This window comes from Gallinula chloropus, assembly GCF_964237585.1.
Source record: "Gallinula chloropus genome assembly, chromosome: 17".
Taxonomy (NCBI): domain Eukaryota; kingdom Metazoa; phylum Chordata; class Aves; order Gruiformes; family Rallidae; genus Gallinula; species Gallinula chloropus.
The window spans coordinates 11,596,023-11,611,345 of NC_140102.1; the positions used below are offsets into that span (position 1 = coordinate 11,596,023).

General features: G+C 49.9%; 1 protein-coding gene across 2 annotated transcripts; it reads right to left on the reverse strand.

The window, feature by feature from the left end:
* Window positions 1–1,187: 1,187 nt before the first annotated feature.
* On the reverse strand, window positions 1,188–14,473 carry CABP1 (calcium binding protein 1; the record flags this gene model as incomplete). Of its 2 annotated transcripts, XM_084271988.1 has the most annotated exons (7): window positions 1,188–1,213; window positions 3,296–3,443; window positions 3,809–3,918; window positions 5,093–5,236; window positions 5,926–5,956; window positions 9,608–9,784; window positions 14,429–14,473. In XM_084271988.1, 7 exons carry the CDS (start codon window positions 14,471–14,473, stop codon window positions 1,188–1,190), a joined length of 681 nt encoding a protein of 226 aa, XP_084128114.1. The 2 variants fall into 2 exon arrangements, with proteins under 2 accessions (XP_084128114.1, XP_084128115.1); XM_084271989.1 differs by lacking the exon at window positions 9,608–9,784.
* Window positions 14,474–15,323: the final 850 nt, after the last annotated feature.

Consider the following 15,323-nt stretch of genomic DNA (forward strand, 5'->3'; position numbering starts at 1 on the left):
AGATCGGGAGCATCTTGGGGAAAGGAGGATGAGCATCTGATGCGTCTGGAAGCAGCTGGCAGGGTCTGGAGCCTGCTGCTGTCACCGCTGCAGACACACACAGCATTTCTGAGTGTGAACGAGCTGGAGAGCAGGGCACTGCCACCCAAGGCTCCTGGCCAATGCCCAGCACCAGCACTGTTACAGCTCAGCTCCCACAGCACAGCCCCTGCTGTGCATACTCTCAGTTGTAACAGAAGTGGTCTGAGAAGGGGGGTTGGCGATTGCTGCCTATCCCTGTCCCACCCAGCTCCCCTCCATGCCCTTTCTCCCACTGCTCCTTGCCAGGACACTGCAAGGGCTCTCACTTGCTGCCTTGCAAGCCATGGGGTGCAGAGATGGGGACCCTCCACCTCACCCTCAGCAAGAAGCACCACCAGCCCCCTTCACTGTGAGGACAGCGGGAGGGAGGGCAGAGCCCTGCTGCAGGCTTAATGGCCAGCAGTGACTCCCCTCCCTGCAGCAAGGACTTGCCTCTGGACCCCAGTGCATCTGCTGCAGCCCTTTCTCCCCAGCCCAGCCACCGCCTCTCACAGGGACATCCAGGCTCCACATCATTTCAACGTGCATATTTATCGCTTTCCCCCCACAAGACATGTATTTGAATTTACTCTTGGTAAACATAACCACAGGAGATGCAAATATGTGCTGGGGAAGCATAAATAACTCCACACAGAGAGACACACACAGACAGCAAACACAGACACGGTTCACCAAGGAAAACCAAGAAGTGCAGAGCACGCCCTGAGGCTGCCACCAGTCCCAATGGCTTTGCTCTCATCCACCAAGCCAAGAGGCTTTTTCCTGCTCTTGCTTTGCAGCAGCTGGTGGGAGAATAAAGCTGGGGAGGAGGAGTCTAAAGTTGCAAGTATGCCATGAAAGCACCACGGCAAGTCCTGGCTCTGCAGTTATCCTGCAATCATCTCCAAGGAATGGTTCCAGTTGTAGGAAGTTGCAAGTCTTTCACAGTGTGAAAGGGTGGAGGGGCATGGGGACCACCATGAGGGAGGAGCAGCAGGTCTTCTTGCAATGTCCCAGTTACAGCCAGCCGATAAACCTTCATGTGGGAACATCGGGGCTAGATGCTCCATCTAGGTCCTCTTCTGCCCTCTCTAAGGTGCTGATTCTTCTTTAGCTGAGAATTATCTTCAGCGGGACATCATGCGAACAAACTCTGCAACCAACAAGGAAAGACAGTCCTGAAGCAGCAGGCAGCCATGGTGCCCAACACAGCTCTCACTCCCTGGAGGCAGCACGCAGCCAGGGCGAAACCAGAGTCCAGGCACTGCCAGCAGGTCTGTGCTGCTCCACGACTGGCCCTGGAAAGCTCACACTTTAATCCTTGCAGTGAATACGGTGATACGGTCCCACTAGCAGGGGGACCGTATTGCCTCAGACTCCTTCCCAGCCAGTGTACTGGCTTGTTTGCACAAGCATCTCCTCAGAATCACAGAATCACAAGGTTGGAAAAGACCATTAAGATCAAGTCCAACTGTTCCCATCCTATATGCTAACCCATATCCCTAAGTACCTCATCTATCCATTTTTTTAAACACATCCAGGGATGGTGACACAACCCCCTCCCTGGGCAGCCTGTGCCAGGCCCCAACACCTCTTTTAGTGAAAAATTTTTCCCTGATCATCTGCTCTGACCCTGCCCTGGTGCAGCTTCAGGCCACTGCCCCTTGTACTATCACCTGTCACCTGGCTGAAGAGACCATCGCCCACCTCTCTGCACCCTCCTGTCAGGTCAGTGTAGGTGGTGATAAGGTCTCCCCTCAGCCTCCTCTTCTCCAGCCTAAACACCCCCAGCTCCCTCAGCTGCTCCACAGGTGATTTGCCCTCCTCCTGAGACACCATGGCAAGTGTTGTGTCCCTTCACTGAACCTTGATTGATAGTCTTGGGAACACAGTATGATTTCTCAGTACAACTGCCACTTCACAGAGACACCAGTGTGGGAAAGCACTAGTGTTTTGCTGAGTACCAGCATTCAATTTTGTAGAGAAACATTTACTTTGATGAACTTCTTGTTTTTAAAGATACAGCTTAAGGATACCCAGGATCTGTCTCTTCACCACCCTGCAGCTTGTGAAGTCAATTACAATTGTTCAAATTGAGTATAAATGCCATCAAATAAAAATGTGTTTTCGTTCTACACTTGAATTGCCAAGGAACTAATAGCTCTGTGAGAGAAGGGCAGTGGAAATTACCCCCTTGACTTCTCCTTTTCCATCAATGGAGCTGTCCTTTGACAACTAAAGCAGTAACTCACAGAGAAAATGATACTGGGACAGCATTTCATGTATTTTAGCTGTCTAACATAATTTAGCTGTGGGAAACAAGGAGAGCTACTGTCATGCAATCAGCCAGCACATCAGAACAACTGCAGCTACCAGATACTTTCTAGGGAGACACTTCTAGTCTTCTAGCATTTTCAAAGCCCTTGGAAGCTTCAGTAATCCTGGGGACTGAGAGTCCTTGTCACATAGGGGACCCAGGAATGCCTCTGAGCCAAAAAAATAATGTCCTTTTTATTTTAATGAAGTGGTTCCTGCCCTTCACTCTTACTGCAAAGGGATGTCTGGATTTGCACTAGGAAAACAAGCAGCCTGCCATGCTCTCACACCTTCCAGCTCTTATGTCTGCTTAGCTGTCTGATACTGACTGCTTCCCTTGCCAGAAACCCCGAGCTCTATTAATATTACTCCTGCCATGGCTAATGGCTAGGGTAGCAGCCTAACCACTCCTATTTCTCCAAGTCCTTCTGGCATGAAAAGTCTGAGAAGCAATGAATTCTCTCTCAGATTTAACATGACACCTCTAGATCAGGTATCTGCAGTCCTAGTGAGCACGTCTGGCACGTGACCACCTTCTGGCATAAAGGCACAGAAACAAGGCTCTGTAAACCCTGGTCCCAAGGTGAGCCAGAGGAAATGGAAGAAGGGAAGGTGCAATGCACCCTCCAAAACAGCCTGGCCTCCTCGCAGCTCTTGCAAGAGATTTAATCAAAAGGCATAAAAAGAAGCTTGGCCACAATCTGCTTCTCTGTGACAGGGTGTGTCTCTTACCACCCTGGAGTTCTGGAGGCAGGCCCAACTGACATGCCTTGCTTGCTTTTGATACCTGGGCCCTGAGGTTGCAAATTTCCCCTTCAGCTTCCTCCTGAGTCTGAAACTGAGAGAAACTCTGTTCCTCTCAGCTGAAACTCTGACTCATACCAGAGCAGATGGACAGGGAGTGTTCATCCTTTCTCACCTTCAAAATCAACTCGCCCATCTCCATTCAGATCCACATCCCGGATGATCTCTTCAATATCCCGATGTCCCACCTGCTGCCCTAAAAGCTTCTTCATGGCTTCTCGCAGCTCACTGGTGCTGATCTCCCCATCACCATTCGTGTCAAACTGCAAGTACATGAAAAATACCAGCAAGGGAAATACAGTTAACGGAAACAGATCTTTCTCTGGGTTGGATTTTGTATTGTCCTGCTCCTGAGAGCCCTGTTTTTCCTGCATTCCTTCTGTGTCCCTCCTTTTCTTCCTTTGGGTGCCTATTGGATCCAGTCTGTCTTTTCTCCTCAGAAACCCCTGTCTGCACCAGCTTTCCTCTTCCTTGCCTCAAGTCTTAGTGACTTTCTCTGCTCTTCCCCTGTTTCATGCCTGGCTGGGCTCTTTCTGTGCCTCCATCTGTCCTGCTTTCTCCCCCAGTGGGTATTCTCTGTCCCCTGTTCCTCACCTCTCTGGGGGGGCACGTGGTAGGGAGGACTCACCTCTCTGAAGGCATCGCGGAGCTCTTTTACACCAATCATGTCTGCAGTTTCTGCTAGCAGCTTCGGTCCCATCAGCTCAACAAAATCTTCAAAATCCACATGGCCACCCACTTGGGACAAGAAGAAAGATCAGGTGTAAGAACCCCATGCATTGCCCAAGCCCTGCATTCACTTTGCACTTCTGTGTGCCCCACAGAGGGCTTGTTCTCCAGGAAGCAAAGCACAGGAGGTGTGGGACAGCGGAAAGAAAAGCAGAGGCAGTTTCATGCTGTCTTTGTATTTTCTGGGTAGGTGGAATGAGCCCAAGCTATTCCATCCCAGGCTGCTATGGCCTGTCACATCCTTATGGCATCACATTCTAGGTATTAGAGGCTGGATGTTCCAGTGCTTACAGCAGCCCTCTGCTGTGCCTGTGCCAAAGGGTACGGCAAGGGCACAGAGAGATGTTCCCGCGCGGGCTGGGCAGTGCCCTGCAGCAGTGCTGGAGTCTTGCTCCATAGCAGGGGCTAACGTACATCCAACTGTTTAGTCACCCTGTTAGTCCTTTCTTTTGTCTGTCCCCCATCCAAAAGCTGTCAATAACGCTCCCAGGTCCCGAAGCACTTGTGTGCCAGGGTTATCAGCTGCTTTTGAGTGTGACTGGTTGTGTACGTCACAGCTGGTTTCCTTCCCCGGACCAAGTAACTTGTGCTTTTGACATCATCATGCATCAGAAATAGCATGCACTAAATATCCTTTTCCCCACCTGGCTGAGCGTAATACCCTGCACTGCCACAGGCAAAAGGCAACAGAAACCAGTGAAACACAAGGGGCACAAACACAGTTACGGTGAATCGGGTGTGTTTTGTCACATTTTTCCATGATGGGCTCACAGCCCATCCCCAGGCACACTGCAGAGCTAACAGCCCACCCCTCACCCACCCTGACCAAAGCACTTCCATCTTCCCAGGCTCTTTCTTCAGTCTGACACCAGCTTCAATATGACAACTGATGTCTATCTGCCCCCATCAAGGGCAGTTTTATACCTGACAGCGTAAGCATGAAGGACAGCACTTCCACACAGTTCCCATACAGCATGGTCCACACAGCCCCTGTGTCTGAAACAAAGGCATCAACTGCTAGGGACCACAAACAAACAGATGATGGGGACCAAAAATGAGAACCAAAGAATGAGGGGAGAAAAAAAATCAAAGGAAAAGAGACAGCAGGAGCCTGGGAGAGCCTGAGGCGGTGATGCAGGGCACAGCAGCAACAGGGAGGTACAGCGAGGTGGGTATTACTCACGGTTCATGTTGATCTGCTGGGAGAGCTCTATTAGCTCCATCTCAGTAGGCATATAGCCCATGGTTCGCATGCAGTTCCCCAGGTCCCTGCAGTTAATAAACCCATCCTTGTCTTTATCAAACTCCTTAAAGGCTTCTCTTAATTCTGTGGGAGTGGATCCAAAAAAAGAACAACATTGTCAGTGACAGCTTGAAATACCTTTTCCAAGAAACCTCCCCAGAATCAGCAGCACTTTATGAGGCCAGTTTGCCTAAGATACTCTGCATTTTCCCAGCAGATCTCCCTGCAAAGAGGCAACAACTGGAGCAATGTTAAACTCTTCCATCAACAGCGCTGCTGACCCCTTCCTTTCAGGAAAGCTCCCTTGGACTGCAAGTGCCATGAACTGATCATTCCTGAACTGTTCTCCCTAAAGAAACTGGAAGCAGCAGGTTTTCCCAACTTTGACCCCTGGATTCCTGTAGGAATCAGCAGGCAAAACAGCTTCCCCAGAGCCAAACTATTGTACCACACTCTACAACACTTTCTGTGGGAGCTGGGGTGGAAACAGTTCCTTGACAGCTAACATCCCATTACTTTACTTATCCTCCCACCCTGAAGAAGCTGGAGTGAATGCAAACACTTTTACAGTTTTACACATTATTTTTGCTGGGGTTGCCAGGAATTATTCCAGTAATCATCTCCCTTGATTGGCCCCAAATTATTTTACCCCATGTTGTGGTTTTGCCCCAGCTGAGAGCCAGACACTCCACAGGGGCCAACCTGGAAGGACCAGCACGTGGGGTTTCCCTGAGCAGGAAGAAAGGTGATACAGAAGGAGCAACAAATTTTACCTTCAATTTCTTCTGGACGCAGTTCTCTATCCTGCAAAAAGAGAACATTCCATGTTAAAGCTCGCCACAAGCACAGTGACAGAATAGCACTTGTTGGTGCAAACAGTTCTGGGACAAGCCAGAAAAGTGAGAGAAGAAACAAGAAGGTGATGACATGTTTAATACCGACACCTAGCAAGGCTTCCCAGCTCTCCTCCCCAGCAGGGCAGGTGTTAGCCTGCACACTTCCCTGTGGAAGCCCCTCTCCATCTCATCTGCTGGACAGGAGGATGACAGGCACTCCCCCAAAACAGAAGATACCTGGGGCAGGACAGCAATACATGTGGCCTCCCCACCTGATGGTACTATGAGCACCTTCATGAGGCTCCTGCATCATCCCCCAGCACGAAGCGCTGGAGTGGAGCCTGGCCCTGCAGCAGTTATGATCTCCTCTAGAGCACTGATTCTATGTCCTACAGCAGCTCCCACTGACACAGCCAGATCAGCACTGCTGGAAGCAGGCCTGTAACCAGCAGGTCTGTATCATCATCTGTTTGGATCGCTGCTTGATCCCTGTCCTTCTGGCAGGATGAGGACAGCCATGAGCTCTCTTACAGCCAGCGTCCCGGTGCCACCTCCTACAATCAGTCCCCACAAGAAGGCAGGAACTTCTCCCTTCCCCCCAGCCTCAACTCCATAGCACAAGCATTTTGAAACCAGGGATGAAGGCAGACACACAACATATACATCATCAAGGTCATCTAGAAACAAAACAGGACAAGGATTCACCATGTTCAGGAAACACTGCAACTTCAAACATCCAATTTGAATTTCTTGGAAGAAGGGGGAGGATATAAAAGAGTACAGGAAAATTCCAACACTGCACCAGGAAGAAGAGATGAGCATGGAAATGCACTGCTTTCTGGTTTAAATGCCCTTTCTAATTCCTCTCATGGCTCCCAGGCAAATCCAAACCATCTGAGAATTTGGAAACACAGAAACGCGATCTCTTTTGTCGTCTCACTCTCGGCTTTTCCCCTCAACGGTGGGGAGTTTCTCCTTGCCTTCCAGGTGTCCTCCCATCTCACCACACATCCCTGGAGATGGTGCCCTTGATCAGATGGAGAAGGATGATCCTTTGCTATTTAACCACAGGCTCCTCTGGAAACTCTAACGGCAGCTGCTCAGAGTGCGCAGCAAACTAGGACACACACTGGTTTACGTCTGTGAAAAAGTGGGCTGTGCCAGAGAAACGACCAGCTTGCCACTCATAACCTTCCCAGAGGCATCTCTGTGCTGGATGGAACTGTTGGAGCACGCTGGCTCGGCCATTTCATCCTTCACAGACCTGGTATTTTCAAACATGTCATCCCATTTGTTCTGCTTTCATCAACACCAAGTAATAAAACAATTCAAACCCCTGAGACCGGATGCAGGAGGCACTATTGCCCTCCTGCCTTAGATAAACAGCAGGTGAAAACCACCCGTGATCAGTACCAACACCTTGTGAACCTCATCCCAGAGTTCACAAGCATTAATCCCTGGAGGAACTGCTGTGTGCCCGCAGCCGGCGCGGCGGCGGATGCAGGGGTATGATTACCACCGCCGCGGTGCAAAGGGTGCTGTGACTCAGCCGCAGTAACTGCTGTCTTGTGAGAGTGGCTGGGGTAGGACCCAGGCCTTCTTCCAGCACAGTCGTCACAAGACCATCCTCCTCCTTGCTCACTGAGGACCGTGTTGCAATCGACATGAGTGACACGTGTCAGAAACGGGGGCTTCAGCCCTGGCTCTGATTTCGCACACCAAGGCATTTGCGTTTGCAGGGCTCTGAGCATCTCTTTTGCACATGCAGATTCTTGCCATCAAAGAGCCACAGACTGCGAATGCAAAAGGAGGGGGAGGGTTTACGTCCCTCCAAAAATCTGACTCAAGCAGTAACTAACGTCATGAAGAGGTTTTCTGCTTTAAATTTGAAAGAAGATCCCCTAAAATGATAAGGGAGGAAAACTGCTTGGGAAGAAACGGGCTGAATCACTCTAAAGCTTTTGGAGAGCATATGGAAAGAGGAATAAAGCTGTTCAGAGAGTTTAGATCCTATATATGAGCAGAGGTGACCCCCAGGGAGTCCATTATACATAACAGACTTACCCTCATTTATTTCTGTTCTACGCACAATAAATCCTGTTGGTCTACAGAGTCGGTAAAAGTAAAGCTGTTTATCAGATGCACTTACTCTACTCCAGGGTAGTTAGAGACATCACTAATCCTATTTTGGAAACTTCTTATGGTGCTGTGAGTGTCCAGAGCCTAAACAGGATGGACACCTGTCCAGCTGTAAGACTTCTTCTAGGGAGCTGGACCTACCTCCTATGTCGGGTAGCTCTGTGCACATGTGCTTTAGTGAGAATATAATGGTTTGTGTTTTAGTGAACAGGCCCGAGGAATATGTGATGACTTGGTGGCTGAAGGGAGGAAGAACAATTTGCTCAGTAACAACAAATAACGATGCTTTTCTAGGTTATTGGTTGAGGACATTTCAGACATTAAGATCTAGGTGTCTCCTACAGCTGTAGATAACCCTGTTAATGCACAAGAGAGAGGTTTCTTACAGAGGTAAGAAAACTCTGACTCTCAGGTCACTGAGGTGAGCTTTGTTTCACCAGGAGAACATGGAATGCACTGGGTGAATATCTGACAATGACCTATTCACTCATACGTATGCATGAGAAGTGTATTATTAAAAGATTTGTGTGTATCCTTAAATTAACATTATAGTAGGAATCAAGTGTTTATGTGCAAAAATATGTTTTACTTCTTGTAAAGACACAATACTGGGGTACGTGTTTCCCTGTATTTAACAAGTTCTGGTGTATATATTTGAATTTACATAGAAATACTTTTTTAATATATGTAAATGCATAAATTAGATGCATATGAACACACAGTTACAAATAGGCATGACTGGGGAGGGACGGCTGTTCTGCTGTTTATCTGTGTTTGTTGGGGTAACAGCATTTGGTGGCCTGGCACCATTTGCAAATCTGAGGACAGACTGCTGTTCTCTGGTTTATTGGGCTGGGATTGCTGCAGTGCCAGCCCGTGTTTGTAGAGTATAAGGGGTTGTGTTTGGGTATGTGTGAGTAGGCAGACGTGTGCTCATTTCTGCTGCTACTAGTGTGCTCGCTGTGAGCTGACAGGAACGGTTTCAAACACGGGCACCTCGGCAGGACAGCTTGTTCCCATCTTGGATGCCCTGATTTGCATTTAAGTGGCTACTTAGGCCTTAAACGCTGATCTGAGCCTCTGGAAATCAGATGTGGGTGTCATGCTGGACTAACAGCTTTTAACACTGAACTCCTCCCAAGTCCATATGACCATGTAAGTCCTGAAGTCCTAAGTCCTTCCCTGAGTCCACATGTTTATGCCTACTCGAGAGCAGGCCTGTATCTATCCTCCATAGCTGCATTTTTAGAATCCTCCTTCCTTGGTGTTTATGCACAGGGATCTCTCTGCACACCCTTTGGGTTAGACATTTGCCTGTGTCTGCACTTGGAGCTGGAGCCGGGATGCTCAAGACCTGGGGCGCTCGAGACCCGGGCCTGGGGGTTACAGCGCAGACGGAGCACGCGGGCCGCTCCGCATCCCCGGCTCGCACCCACGTAGCTTTGTGCGTGTCTCGCCCGTCTGGGTGTAACTTACGTACAGGCTGCCTGTTTTCTGCGAAGCCCTTCCTCAGGAAGATGCATGCTGGCCCCAGCAGGTTGTGCATGACGGCGCAGTTCTGGGCCAGCACCATGAGCGGACCCTGGTACTCGCAGGCCGACGGCCCCTCTTCACTCGTCTGGACAGCCTTATAGCACGTCTTCTCCTCATGGCGGATCTTCCCAGCCAACCAGCAGCAAGCAAACAACACAACAGAGGATGTTACCTCCCCGTCTCGCCCAGCCGTTCCTCTGAAGTTTTACTGAACCGCCTCGCAGAGACATTAGTGCTAAATTTCCTTCATCTGGTGCACACTGTGTCCCCCCCACCGGTCTGTTAGGATTTGTACAGAAGCATCAAGTCCAGGAGTTCCCTTTCAAAAGCTGATAGAAGTACAATGAAGCAGGAGGATTTCGCTTTGAAATGACATCAAACTCTCAGCACTGCTCACATCTACCCAGACGCAGCCGAAAGGGCCGCGCTCCCGCTACCAGCCCCACAGTTAATGATGCCTCGAATGAGCTGCAAAGGACGAGCACCTCCCGACCTCACAGCCCGTGTGCCAGCCTCATGCCTGGGGTAAAGCTGCTGGCAGCACCACAGCAGCCAGGGCATCCCAGGAGGCCGGGCAGAGCCCACACAAAGACACTGCGTTAGGCGCCATGTTACATCTCAGCAACACATCACACGCTTTACAGCATTATTAGAAGGCCGTTTACAGCATCGAGTGACTCTGCTGACTGCAGCCTCACAGTCCCTGTGCCACTTCTAATTAGTTACATCCTCAGGGGCTCAGGCAGTTACTGCACTGGCCTCTTCTAACCACTGATGGTCCCGGCGTGGAGATCAGGCACGGGCACAGCATTTTTGTCTGTTTGCATCTGCACAGTTTCCGAAGCGCACACGTCCTGCTAAGCTGGGGCTCCAGAACAGAACCCAGCACTGGATTTTATAAGGAGGCACTGCTTTCCTTTTATAGCAATCCATTTCCCTGGCTCTGCAAGAAAACTCTTATCCTGATATTCCCATGCAGCTATAAAAAGCCAGCACAACCCACAGGACCCTTGGTTTTATAGAATAAACATTAATCATACATCAGATTCCTCTTCAGGAATGATTCTACTTTTACAGCCGGTGTTCCCAGGGGTGATCGGAGAAGCTCTGTCAATTGTCATTGTCTCTATTAACCCTTTCCTTAAAGGCTGAGGTGCTTTTCAGGCTAAAAAAACAGATACACACACACACCCCACTCACTCTTGTCCGAGTCTATTGTATCTGCTTGCTGTGTCTGGCACGTGCTATTGTGCTGCACACATGGTTTGTAGTTCTCATTTTTGTACACAGTCTTACACCGATCTGCTCATGTATAATGTCATGTGAATACCAAGCATCAAAACAAAAACAACTGAAAAACTAAGCCATGGAGAAAGAAAATGATGAAGCAGAAAGGCATTTTCTTTGCAGTCATGGGTGAGGAAGAACAAACTCTGTCTCTGATTAAATCTGACACAGAGGACAGTTGTCCTTAAGATCCTGAAAGATGAGCATCCGTCCACAAATGGCATATTACTAGCTCAGCTAAATGTCAAGGCATCTGCGTTGAACTGCACAGCTTCATGACATCAGTGCAATGTATTTTTAAAATTACCAGCTTTACTTCCTGGCACGCTTTTCAGTTTAATACACCAAATAATATGAATCACCTAAAATAGCCCCCATCAGTGCTGTGTTTCATCCCAGTGAATCCATGTGAAAGACCAAAGGCCCCCAGACCCTAATCCTTGTTTGCTGGCCCTTCCAGTCAGTGTAGTTTATTACCCAGACCAGAGCAGTAACACAGGACAGTCATCCCATTATTTTCCTGTGCTGCTAGAGATTGCCAGTTTGATGAAACAGTTGCCAAGAGCCACCAAGGATCCTGACCAGGCAACTTGATGCAGTGCAGGATGACAAGGTGTACAGGGATCCCTGCCCCACTCTGTGCTGCAGGCAGGATTCATGGCGTTTGATGTTCTCTCTACCAGCAGCCCCCCCAGTTGCTCCTGCAAGTATCCCCAACAAGTTCCCTCCACCACATTCCTGCTACATCACAGCAGAGCAGGGAAGGGAGCTGTGACATGGGTATGGGGCAAAGCCACCTCAGCCACCTGTACAGGGAAAAGAGCAGCATACATGACAAAGAAAGTGCAAGGGCAGGGCCAGGGAGTGCAGGCTTTCCCTGCCCCTTCTCTGAGCAAAGGACCATTACTCTTCCTGGCTGAGCACGGCCCTTGGCTGTGTCAGACCAGCAGACTGTGGAGAGGGAAGAGACCAGGTTGATTTGGAGATGGCAAAGGCTGGCCAATTGAGGGACCCAGATGCCAAAACTTTCTATTTCTGCACAGCAGAAGCACAGCAGGATTCACCTCATGTTCCTGCCTGCGTGTCAGAGGGACTTTGCAGAGAGCAAGCCCAGGAAGGCCTCTTCATCCCGACTGCGGTGCCTCTCGGAGGGAAACGCAGCCCGGCTGGCCGCTGGGGTCATGGGGAACACTGCGACAGCGGAAAGGGATGCTGCCAACAACAGATACTGCAAAGACAAAGTCTGAGCATTGCCACAAAAACAGGCAAGGTACCCCCATGTCAGCCAGTCCCAGACCAGGCCAGCTGGTGCCTGGGACTCCCAAACTTTGTGTTGAAATGATGTATTCAAGACATCTGTCACCCAAGAGCCGCTGTCACACACGCTGCCCCCAGTCCCTCCTCTTTACCGTTTCAGGAAAATGAGTTTGCCCAAGGTAACATCTGAGAAAAGCCTGGGATCATAAAACAGCCAAGTGAAGCTGTGCAATGTTACGACTGATCTGCAAAGTCTCCACTATAATCACGTCTGTCGTGATCAAAAGAACAGCAGAGCCCCAGGACCTGTCAGGATGAGTGCCCAAGGCCTTAATTCATGGCTAGCTGGAGCAACGTCTGAGAGATTCTCTAATTCAGCTTTGCAACTTTCTCTCTTTAGTCCTGCCATCCCAGGCCTTGTAGCCAGGCACAAAGTGCATTATTCGAGGCAGCTTTTAGGAATGAAAGCATAAATTACCAAAAAAGACTGACGACACAGAGCTTGTAAGTTCCTGAATCCATTTTGATTCAAGCAGCCTGGCCACACGTCAGACTTTAATTGCAATCGCCTCGATCATGTTGAGCACAGCTGCAGCCAACTCATTTTACTGCAATTTGGAGGCGACCTACAAGCAACCAAGTTAGTTTTTCATACGTGCAACATCTGGCTACTCAGCTACTTCTGCTTCCCCCGAAGGTCACCCTGACCTAGGGACTGGTCTGAGTGCTGCCTAACTGCTTGGTGATGAATTCCCTCCTCCTGCATCCCAGCTAACCCACAGCAGGCCCATGCCATTACTGGCTTTGCTTACAGCAGCCGAAATAACAAGCAAACTGTGTTTCTGCACAGCAGAGGCCAATCTCCAGCCAGGAGAAACTCCCTGCTAGGGAGGTCCTCTCGCCAGCAGCTCCCTCTCGAGGAGCCTTCCAGGTGGCAAGGTTTCCTGGCTGGAGCATCCTGATGGCAGTGGCATTTCAGTGTCGGCCAGGTCCCCACAGAGGTAGCTCCTCGTTGCCATACTTCAGGTGCTGAGCATGACTTTTTCATTCAGGAGGAGCGAATTGCCTGGCTTTCTGCTGAGTTATGAGATTCTCAGCAGCGCTAAGCGAGAACTGTGCGACTGACAGGTACACGGTGCTGCAAAACCTGCCCAGTCAAACCAGAAACGTTTCTGGGGCACGTCATTCCCATTTCAATCTAGTCCCTAACAGCAGAATCCTTCCTGAATCTAATTTGGCCTGGGATCACCGTAAAACCTCAGCACAGAGCAGACCACAGGCTGAAGCCTAGCAGATACACAAGGCAGCTCACAGGTGAAGTCGGACTGAGCCCCAGCATGCAGGCACATGGGCCATGCTGATGTGCACCACAATGCCCAGCGTGTCCGCTCACAAACAGAGGCACAGACAAACAGACCACAGGGAAAAACATGCTTCTGCACACAAACACATGTCTGCAAGACATGTGCATATGCAAGGATGGATATATCTATAAAAACACACACGTGCCTATGTACAGACTTCTGTGAGGACACAGACATACACACAGAGAGTGCTGTACAAGCAGGGACACGTGTGTGACGCGCACAGTTACCCCCCTACACTCACAGCACATCCTGCATGCCTGCTCATGCACCTCAGGATGTGTATGTGGGGACATAACTGGCCCAGGACACACACATGCTTCACATGGGCTCCTGAGGGGTGCATATTCTCCCACACCCACAGGAATACACACAGACACACACACACATGGATGCACGTCCCTCCAGAAACGACATTCGTGGCTGGGCTCCTGCAGACACCTCTTGCTTGAAGCACATGCACACACACACACACACACACACAAACTCACACCTATACACAGACAGCAAGATGCCCGAACAGAAACTGCGTTGCCAGCACACCCCACATACTGACAGGCACAACCTTGCACAGCCCCACAGCACAGCTGCACAGGCACACAGAGCAGGACATGAGCCTACTCACATGTGTGCACACACACAGTTAGTTACACACGTGCTGTGGCACCCAGCACCCCAGGCTCTAATGGCTGCACTGCCATGAGCAGCTCTTACAAAAACAGAGCGGTGAAGAGAGCTGAACCCTGGGTACCCATCTCTGTGGCTCTCCCACCTCCCATCTCTCCCATCTGCCCCCGACGTCACCCGTCCCAAGGAGCGGGGCTGGAAACGCACAATGCACTCTGAATCAGGGAACATACCTTTTTTGAGAGGTTTCTCAGTGGAGACTTCACACAGTTGCCCATAATATGTTGAGTCTGCCTTTCCGGTGGACTTGGTTATAAAGGAACTGAAGCAATTGATCCCATTAAAGGTATTCCTTGGGAGCAAAGCAAGAAAGGCAGTGCCAGGCAAATCCAAACAGCTACTGGCTGCTGGGGCTTCCCTCCTCAGGGAGCTTTTTCTCTCTCTGCCTCTCTCTCTCCGTGTTTTTACTTTATGTTCACTTTCTTGAAGAGATGAAGCAGGAAGGAGAGGGAGGGGAGAGAAACAGACAGAAAGAGAGGGAGAGAGAGGGAGAGAGAGAGTGAGAAGGGGAGAGAGAGGGAGGCGGATGTATAATCTACATCAGATTAATGTTCAAATCCCTCCCACCCCCCTCAATCTGCAGGCAAGATTGTTTCACTCATGGGAGAGGGCTGATTCAGGGAGAATTAAAACAGAGAGGCACTGCAAGAAGTGATTTTGGTGATGAGTTCAGTGAATCCAGCTAGTTTGGGTCCACGCAACCTCTGAACATCGCATCCCTACCCACCCCCCTTCTAACTCCTCTCAGGTTTTCAATCACCAGAGAGCTAGGCTGGCCAGAAGACAATCCACTTAGGGGCTTGGAGCAGAGTCCAGAGCTCATTTTGGAGTAAAAAATGGACCATTTATCTGGGTGGGACCTGTTTCAGCTTATAAATACCAGCAGACCTAGAAGTCCCTCATTCTTTTCCTGCCATGGTGGAAGCAAGCCTGATGGCAGCAGCCCAGGGACCCTCCAACACTGTCAGCCCCAGGACAGTAATTTTTAACCACAAGAGAGAGACTTTGAGCCAGTCCTGCACTAAAGTTTTTTCCAGCATTCTGTAAGTAGAAATCAACTGGCAGCTT